The following is a 9,834-nucleotide window of genomic DNA, read 5'->3' on the forward strand; positions in this document are numbered from 1 at the left end:
TTTATGAACCTTCTGAGCCAGAGATGGTGTCAGTGTTTAGTAGCTTTCAACTGATTTTTCTTCCCTAGTCTTGTCAGTTGTTTTTTTTCCTTGAAAGCATGACACGTAAACTTTTAGCATCCACAACATCCTGCAGGAAGAAGCTCCACAGCTTAATTAAACAATATGTGAGGAACACTTCTCCTTTGTTTGCTTTCAACACCTTAACTGCTAGTTTCATTTGATGGCCCTTAGTTTTGTACAAAGAGAACAGACAGGGAACCACTGTTTCATATTCATTGGCATTTTGACTAAGAATCATGATTTTACAGACCTCTAATACATTCTTCCTCAGTTGCCTCTTCCAGACTAAGGATTCCTACTCTACGTGGTTGTTCCTCATACAGAGGCTGTTGAAAATCTGCTCTGAACTTACAATTATCCAATCTAAGACATTTCTGCTTCCATTTCCAGCTGTTTATTCCAGTCCCCCTCAGGTCAGTCAAACAGCAAATCAACATGTGTGCTTGTATACTAGCTGAGGAGATGCAAACATGGTGAAATGCAGGAGGGAAAGGCTAGGTCTTGAAGGTAGCATGATAATGAGAAGATAAACTGACTGTGAACATTATAATCAGCACACCAACTACAATTAACATCCTAATTCTTTACTGATGCTATTATACTAATTCTTCTTGCATTGTTATTAGCTCCACAAGTCATTAATATCTATTTCCCACAAGTTAAGATACTTGACTAATGCTGTATTTGTTAGCTGGTATCACTCCCCCATTTGTAAAAATGTCTCCCATACTATATTCTGTTTAGATATTTAAAAGGTTAATATTTAGTTCCATTTGCAATGCTGACCTAGCAAGAAAGAAATTAATTTGGCATTACAGCAGTAACATCAATTTCCCATGTAACTTTAGTAATGCATTTACTGGAAAGAGATTAATATCAATACCATAAATCATTCACATGCTTTTTCCGGAGTTTGAGACATCTGAGTAATGTCATATATGTTAACTGATATCACTTTGTGCATGCTACATCCATTAATCTATGCCTAGGGTCATCATTAAAAAACAAACAAAAAATTAAAATCAATCTTTTGTTCTTAATTTTTTTGTGACTTCTAACTTGCAGTAGTCCAAAGGTATTGATACTCTGATAGAATAACACTGCTCTGAACTGGGAACAGACATTTTCAGAAAAGGGAAACGTTTGTTAAATTATCCCTACTGGTAGCAATAACCACTTAATAATTTCATGTGAAATATGGTATAAATTACTGTCAACAAATAAGGAAATAACTAAATAAAGTGTTTCATTAATCAGACACACCTCGATGCCACAAAAGTAGGCTGAAAACAGACATCATTACTGAAATAATATATCGACTTTCATTTCTTTTGTTTCCACATTGCATATGAGCATTCTCATAGAAGTGAAAGCCAAAAGAGTCTACCTGACTTAGTGATTCTAGCTAAACATGACATATCATAATACAGGAAATTTGCAATAACAACTAGTTTTTGCTCCAAAACAGTTTCATCTACTACTAAAAGTGTTTACACTGGAAGAAAGTAGCTTTAAAGAGCTTTTGCCCTTTTTATTTCTATTAATGTGCCATTATTACATTTGCCTGTATTGCTTTATTCCTGTTCTAGGATACCATAGTAGTGCCACTGAAATCAAGGTGAAGAAGGGTGTTTCTGTTCACCTAAAAGTAAACACACGCAGGATCAGCTTGTTTAACAATTTTGGAAGCATATTACAATTGTATCTTAGGCAGCCAAAATGCAACTATTTCCTAGGGTGGATTTCAGTTTTTCTTTGAACATAATGCTAATGGTGTCGTCTTCTGTATCGTCTTAATTTCCATTTTTAAACTATTTACAAACAATAATGTCCATTTCAGAAAATGTTTTGCCACTCAAATTTTACAGTATTTTATTAATCACAAGTAAGATTAATCTCACCTAATTTTAGCTGTCTAAAGTTACCTGTCAAGTCTTAGCAATTGGGACATAGGCACCCCCAAAGGGCAATTCATCCTATAGTATCTTTGCTTTTGTTCAAAAGATATCTTTCATGGTAAAGCTCAATGGCCTATTTCACGCCGGTAAGTGGTTACAATGAGATCAGCGGAATTACAATCACTTACCGCAATTTTGAGTGTTGTGCAAAGTGTTTTATAAGTACATTATCCTGGTTTTGAAATATAGAAAGATATTTAAAACCTTAACAAAAATGATACGAGGGTACTTCTCAGTCACATGAGATCTCTTATTACATTGTAGACCTTAACTTTTTCCAACTGATTAATATCATCTGCAATCCATCAACACTGAAATTTTTTATCAGGTTTCTAATACAAAATATTTGATAAACCTGCTGTAGGAAAAGACTAATGTTTGTCAATCATTTTCACTGCAAGGTGGTGGTACATCAGTCAACATAATAATATGAGGTTTACAGTAATTGAGATTTAATCTAAAATTTTACAAAACTTTAATTACAACCTTTTGAACATAAATCACAATACACAAATTACCCAATCATAACATTTTTTCATAAAAAAATAAGAATTCATCCAAAGGATAGAAGATTTAATGACTCTTGGCGGAGTTCCACTTTTTGGTAGAAATGAGAATAAAAGCAGACGGCAGCTTCATTTCTAATTTCAAGAAACACAGTATTTTTTAACATTTAAACAGCATTATATTTGACTAACAAGCCAAAATATGTATTTTCAAAACCTTAAAAAAAGCCCCTGTATTTAACAGTATGAATGCTGAGATTTACAAACCTCTGTGAGCCAACACTGTTCCTTCAATCCTCAAAAATAATTATAAAACAAGCAATTTGAGCCACAAGCAGTAGAAACTGTCGAGCTTGGGTTTTTAGGGTTTTGTTTCCTGTTCTGTGTTCCATCACTATAACCATCCTCACAACACACCACAGTCTACCACCTAACTCCAGCTTCCTCCCATGTTCCCTATGCCATCCTACCAGGCAAGACAGAAGGCACTGTGGTTAATTCAGAAGTACGTACAGGCAAGAGTGACCAAGCAATACATCTGTGGTGACTGGCAAGCCAGATGATACCAAACAAAAGGAACAATATTTGAATTTCCCTTGCATTTTTCTTCAGTGAAGCCACAGCTAGCAGCGTCAACAGAAGTTTTTCATACGCCAGTTCTCTACATCAAGAGCCTGGGGAGGCAAAGCTATAGCCATTTTGAGCCCACCTTGAAAGCACTCTGTGACGGAGCCGTGAAGGCAACTTGTGGCTACACCCAGCAAACAGTCTTTGCACAATGAGAAAAAGGGTCTGGATGCATCTGTGGGCACAGGTGTATTCTGAGCTTAGAGGAACTTTGGTCCTGTCAAAGCACTATAAGCACTGCACTGAAGATGGTTGCTGAGTGGATGGCAGTTCTTACAGACTTTTTGAAGGTATACTTCTGTAGCAGTGGTAGAAATACAGCCTGAATGCATGACAGTGTGAGCCATGCTTTGTACCCTGCTACAATAGGTGGTGATGAACTGTAGACAGTCCAAGATGAGGTATTTTAAAGAGCACGTCACCTATATTGTCTGATGGCATCCTCTAGACTACCACAAGAATCCAGTATGTTTGAGGTTTCTCCTGATTTATACGAGGTGAGTGTGCAGGGAACCTGAACTCAAACTGCTTCAACACTCAGAGAATCTAGTCAATCACCAGTGCTCTCACAGGAGAGCATAAACTCTAATCTGCAGATTTCAATCTCAACACAAAAACAAAGAAAAATATCCATGACCAAGAGCTTCTGATGTTTCATGGTTCATTTCAGAGCTACAGGATAGCTGCAATTGTGTTTCTAATACAACTCACTGTGTTCTGGCCTATTCAGCCTTGCTTTTGGTCTTGGAAGAAAAGTTATGTCACTGGCAGTTATATTTCTTTTCTCAGAATCCTGACATAAATGACATTTCTGCAGCCTGCATAAGCTATGGTCAAATCCTTGAAGTTCCCATGCTTTGGGTTCATTGCCAAAACTCATCCTCCTTTTTGCAGAGCCAGAAAATGAGACTGGCACTCTGCGCAAAGGGTTGAACTGGCATCAGTGCCATAAAAATAGTGGTCTCTCTTTAAGATTTGAGACATTCGCTTTATGTTTTCTTTGTTCACTTTGCAAAATACATGTGAAAGGCTTCATGTGTATCATGTAAAATTAATAAATTAAATGTTACCTCATGCAGAAGCAAAGCTACTGCAGTTACATAAGTTACCAGAAAAAGCTGTTTCCCAGCACTGGAGGTATCATCTCCAAAAACATCTGGTACAGGAAAAAATGACTAAGCAAATAAAAACAAACCTTAGTCATAACACCAAAGAGGCTGCTTACTAAATTGATGCCATCAGAAATAATATGCACTAAGCTAACACAAGACAGTAGGGGCAGCTGGCTAAACTAAACTTTAAAGTCATTCAGATCCACACAAAATAAAATATCTGAAATATCAATTCGCCTTGAGTATAAGATGCCAGATCCCCCGAAGAACATTTTTACATCAAAATCTGGGCCTGACTCAATCAGGAAGGACTTCTTTGTATAGCAAGAATGAATACATCCTTTTCCTGAAGCACTATATTCTGCAAAATTCCCAGTTTTGCCAGAACAGATAGGATGAGAGATGAACATTTGTACAGTACTGCATTGCTGCTAAACTGAAACTTTGTTAATACTTTAATGCATTAATGAATAATAGGAAAAGGAATTACTACTGACCAAATGTATACATTTCAAATGTGACATTTATTTCCTTTAAATTGGTTCTATGCATAGATTACTGTGCTTCCATTTTTCCCTGAAACTAACTCATGTTTCTTGTGAAAATTGACATTATCCAAAAATTATGTTATGGTATGCAAGAAATCTGAATTTTCATCAGTTTTTTTTATGCTAATGATAAACCAGTGTAAAAAGTTTTTTGGCCATATATATTCTTAAATATTAATAAAGATAACAAGGAAGATTCCAGTTAGGACACTAGCTTGAACTATGGGAAACACAAATTCAAATTCCTGACATACTAGCAAGTTGATAATTCTCTCTCTCCCTCACTCCTCTGTCTGTTATTATAAGATAAAGGGTTCAACCACCATTCTTCATTTTCAATAATTGTATTTATTTTACAGCAATGATTCTTTCACTAGTATTAGATTCATTAAGGGTAAGTTAAGTGCAAACTACAAACTGGTTAGGTAGCTCTTCTTCTGAAAAGGATCTGGGCAGCATAAGGGATCATAAATTTTATAGAAGTCAACAGTGCCATGCTATTGTGAAAAAGATTGGACTGTCATATAGCAGAAGTAAATAGATTGCAAGGCATGTCATGTAATAAACTCTACATAGTATTGGCACCAGCTTATCTGAGTATCATGTTCACCTTGGACCGTTGCTTGTCAAGAAAGGCATGGAACAGCTGGAGAAAGACCAGAGGAAATAAAGAATGATAGAAAATTTGGAAAATGTGACCACTAAGGAATTATTGAAAAAAATAGCAGTTATTTAACCTGAGGAGGGAAAGGCCAAGGAAAGATATGATAGCAGCTTTCTATTAAGTCGAAGAAGAAAGGAATAATCTGCTTTCTGTGCCTACAGGACTGGACAAGAATTCATGCATTTTTGGTAAGAACATTTCTACACAGAAAGGAAACGTTTCTTATATTGAGCAAATTGCAGCGTTAGAATGGATTGATGCTTTCTCATTGAAACTTTCCTCACTGAAAGTGTCTGAAAAGGATAGATAAATACCTGTCAGAAATGGCAAAAATAGTGTATTTTGCCTCTCAACAACAGAGTGGACTAAAAAGAAATCCCAATGCCCATTTCAATCCTATTTTTTATGATTTTTTGAAAGCAAGGCATTTCAAAACAGCAAACTGGACATCAGTTTTCAGAGTACATAAAAACACACTTCTGTCTCAAACAAATTCATACTTGTCAACACTATTTAATAAAATAATGATAGCCATTACAAAAATGAAAGCATATTAAATAGCATTTCTTCTGTATGTGTTAATCTTTTTCCTGATTTCTACAAGTTTAATACTCTTTCTCTATTCTGAAAGGTATTTACTTCCATTTCTGCAATATAAAATCATAGTCATTGAAAAATAGGTCTAGGAGGGAACCCTCAGTTCTATCAACCAGATCTTTCAAGAAAATACAGAATGCAGCCAAAGAGAGGAAAGCCACTTATGGAATCACATTTAACACAACTTCTGTTTTGAAAGCAAATCATCAACAAATACTCCATGGGTACCACTGTCCAGCCAGTTTTGCTCCATCTTAACATAGCTTCATTAAGACCAAGATCATATGCAGTGAAAACATTATATAAACCAATTCAAAAGTTCTACTAAAGTTACATTAGATATAGAGTTATAATCACTGTATAGTATAAGTATTGTGGTTTTTAATTGCATTGTGTTTATTTTTAAAGATTTAATAAGTCCTTACAAAACTTTAACTGTAAAGAACCTTTAATACCTCTTAAGTATGAGGGATCATAGATTTCAATGACATACTCATGTTTAGTAACAACATCATCATTCAGACAAAGCACAGGTCTTAGAAAAAATCTATAAATTATATCCAAACAGTCTATTTCCTTCAGGTATATTTAGGTCCATAAGATAACAAATATATTTAGGTCCAAGATAACTTGGAATTATTATAAAATCAATGTGACCTGTTTTCATAGAATCACAGCATCAAAGAATGGTTTGGGTAGGAAGGGACCTTTAAAGATCATTTAGTCCATCCCCCCTGCCATGGGCAGGGACATCTTTCACTAGACCAGGTTGCTCAAAGCCAGGTCCAACTTGACCTTGAACACTTCCAATGATGAGGCATCCACAAACGTCTCTGGACAACCTGTGTCAATGTCTCACCACCCTCATTGTAAAAAATTTCTTCCTTGCACCCAATCTAAATCTACCCTCTTTCAGTTTAAAACCATTGCTCCTTGTCCTGTCCCTACCAGCCTTGGTAAAGAGTCTGTCCCCATCTTTCTTATAAGCCCCCTTTATATACTGAAAGGCCACAATAAGGTCTCCCCAGAACCTTCTCTTCTCCAGGCAACTGAAGAACTCCATCCCCAGTTCTCTCAGCCCTTCTTCATAGCAGAGGTGTTCCAGCCCTCTGACCATTTTCGTGTCCCTCCTCTGGATTCTTCCAGCAGGTCCATGTATTTTTTGTAGTGGGGACCCCACAGCTGGATGCAGTACTCCAGGTGGGATCAGTTTTATAATCTGTTCTTTGAAAAAGGCAATTCCAATAGGAAATTACCATTTTAAGGTGGTACTTAAAGAGCATCAATACACTACTGTATAAATGTTGTATACTACTGTTTGGATAATAGGAAGAGATAGATTTTAGCATTGATAACAATTTCATAAAATATCCAATAATCAGTTAATTTGCTTTGACCAGTTAAGGTACTCTAAGCAATTACTTGGCTGACATACAACAAAAGATAAAGTGAATTTACATATGAAGTGTACACAATATTATTATCATTCTTGCAAATACATCATCATCATGAGAAAGTAAATGAAGGTACTAATTTCATTCATATTTGTATTTTGGAGGTGTCTGAATATGCAAAGCATCATCACAGCCTCATCATGCTACAATGTAAATAAACACGGTATTTCAAATAGCATCTGCCTCTATCACATGCTATTATTGTCAAAGTATATAAAGTATGAAGGTTACCTTTGAACTGAATAAATGTTTTAGTTTCAAAATATAATTAATTCTATTGTTCAAAAACCGGAATTAAAGCATCATGCAATGATTCACATTACTTCACAAATAATTTGATGGCTGCTACTGATCCTTTTCATTGCAAAGCAGCTTAACACAATAAAGTAAATTTCTCAGCTTGGCCAACTGATTAATTTCATAAGCCATTTTCTGATACAAAAATTCATAAAACCATAACTATTATGAAATAGCATCCAAAGTATTTTTAAAAATACGTAACTATTGTCTGAACCTTCAGAGACATACCTTAAAAATAAGATACTCTTTATTATTCACTGCATCATTTACACCTTTTACATAATATAATCAAAGGATTTAAATAACTCAATTTAATATTTATCCAGGAACTGGCAGCCAGTATTCTACCCTAAGGGACATAACTCTTCATAAAAAGCTCATTTTACAAGACAGTGTAGCAGTTTTGGCATCACCAGCACCTCTCACATAAACCATGCTGAAAACTATAGTTTATCCTGCCAAACGCCTTTTGTACATATGGTGTTTAACAGTGCTCTGTAGGTCTGTAAGCCAATAATAATAGATTTAAGCTGAAAATCTGGAGACAGACATATATGTAACACAAAAATTTAAGCAATGCTACATATTCATATATATATTTACCTACATACCCCACACGCATATAAACATACATGATTTAAAATATTCTTTAAATTAATATGCTAATTATAACTCTTGTAAAAATAATCTCTCTTTCAATTTGCAGTAGCTTCCTAAAGTTTAATTCTCTTTCTATTGACATCAGAGGCAGAACTTCCATTAACCTCAGCAGTACAGAATTAGGCCACAAGAAACACAGAGAAATATATTTAAAGACAGCAGGTACATTTGTAAAATCTTCTAACTATGCAAGGATGGGCTTGGCACTTTACGAGGTTAACTTCCCCACAAAACTTCCAAATCAGATTTTAAAATAACATATTTTAAATGCTACATCTTTGATTAGTGGTCTACAGATACTGTATATAACAATAGAATAAAACCCAGTTATGTATCTACATGTGGTAAGAGATGGACCAGATGAAATGTACATTGTAGGTAATAACAAACTTCACAACCCTTTTTACATTTGAACAGTCTGATTTTATGTCATACTCTGACTGAAGTGAATCAGTGAGTTAAGAAGTATTTAATGCAAGTTTTCTTTAGAATTAAGACACTTTTATAAAGATGAGTGCTATAGTTAAAAGTGTTAATATATTAGACAACTCCGTAACATAAAATAATGCTCAAAATGCTTACCACTTTCAAAACAGGCATCAAATATAAGATGTCCTTTTTTAAGCTGTCCACAATAACCAGCTGGGAGAACAGTGTACTTGCTCACGTTCCCCGCTATGATATCATCACTTCCTATGGCACTACCTGTTGCAGTAAAAGCAAAAAAAAGCATAAGCATAAAACAAAAAACTGTAAAAACCAGTAGAAGGATATTCCCCCATGCTTTTCTACATAACATGAAATTTGCACCATTTAACATATGCACCAGTAAATGAAGACTTTCTTTTCAAAGTTTGTTTAAGAATTTGGATATAATAACGGCATCATATGTTAAAGCTTCTCTAAGTAACAAACCACACAGCCTGGTTTCCTGCACATGCATGTCCTGTGCCTGAACACTCTCGTATGCAATAGTCCAATATTCGGCTGGATCCACTTCTTTTGACTGAGCTCTCTAATACATATATTCTGCATGGATTCCCTATAATTAAACTCCTCAGCAGCATCTTACTTTATCATAATCCTCAGCAGCATCTTCCTCACTATGGGCATTAATGGGATCCTTTTCCTCTATCCCGCTGCCTATTTTCATGCATCTTAAATGAACTTAGAACCTTTAAGACTGTTAAGTCCCACTCATATTTGAAATTTGAAAATTATTAGAAGGGAGAGACATACACTCATGGAGGCATGCGATTATCTGAGTCTTGCTTTCTTAGGAAACAAAGCTCAGAAAAAGAACTTAAATAAAGAAAAATTTTTAAAAATGTGGAGATTATTTCAT

At 35.1% G+C, this 9,834-nt stretch overlaps 1 protein-coding gene across 1 annotated transcript in view; it reads right to left on the reverse strand.

Annotated features, from left to right (window-relative positions):
* The window catches only part of AGBL4 (ATP/GTP binding protein like 4), a 974,636-nt gene extending 964,994 nt beyond the window's left edge, over positions 1 to 9,642 (reverse strand). Inside the window, exons 1-3 of the mRNA XM_009287480.2 lie at positions 9,562 to 9,642; positions 9,405 to 9,504; positions 9,072 to 9,194 (exon numbers count right to left, since the gene is read on the reverse strand). Coding sequence (XP_009285755.2) covers positions 9,072 to 9,194; positions 9,405 to 9,504; positions 9,562 to 9,642 — 304 coding nt within the window. The remainder of the gene's footprint in view (positions 1 to 9,071; positions 9,195 to 9,404; positions 9,505 to 9,561) is intronic.
* Positions 9,643 to 9,834: the final 192 nt, after the last annotated feature.

This window comes from Aptenodytes forsteri, unplaced genomic scaffold (assembly GCF_000699145.1).
Source record: "Aptenodytes forsteri isolate BGI_AS27 unplaced genomic scaffold, ASM69914v1 Scaffold119, whole genome shotgun sequence".
Taxonomy (NCBI): Eukaryota; Metazoa; Chordata; class Aves; order Sphenisciformes; family Spheniscidae; genus Aptenodytes; species Aptenodytes forsteri.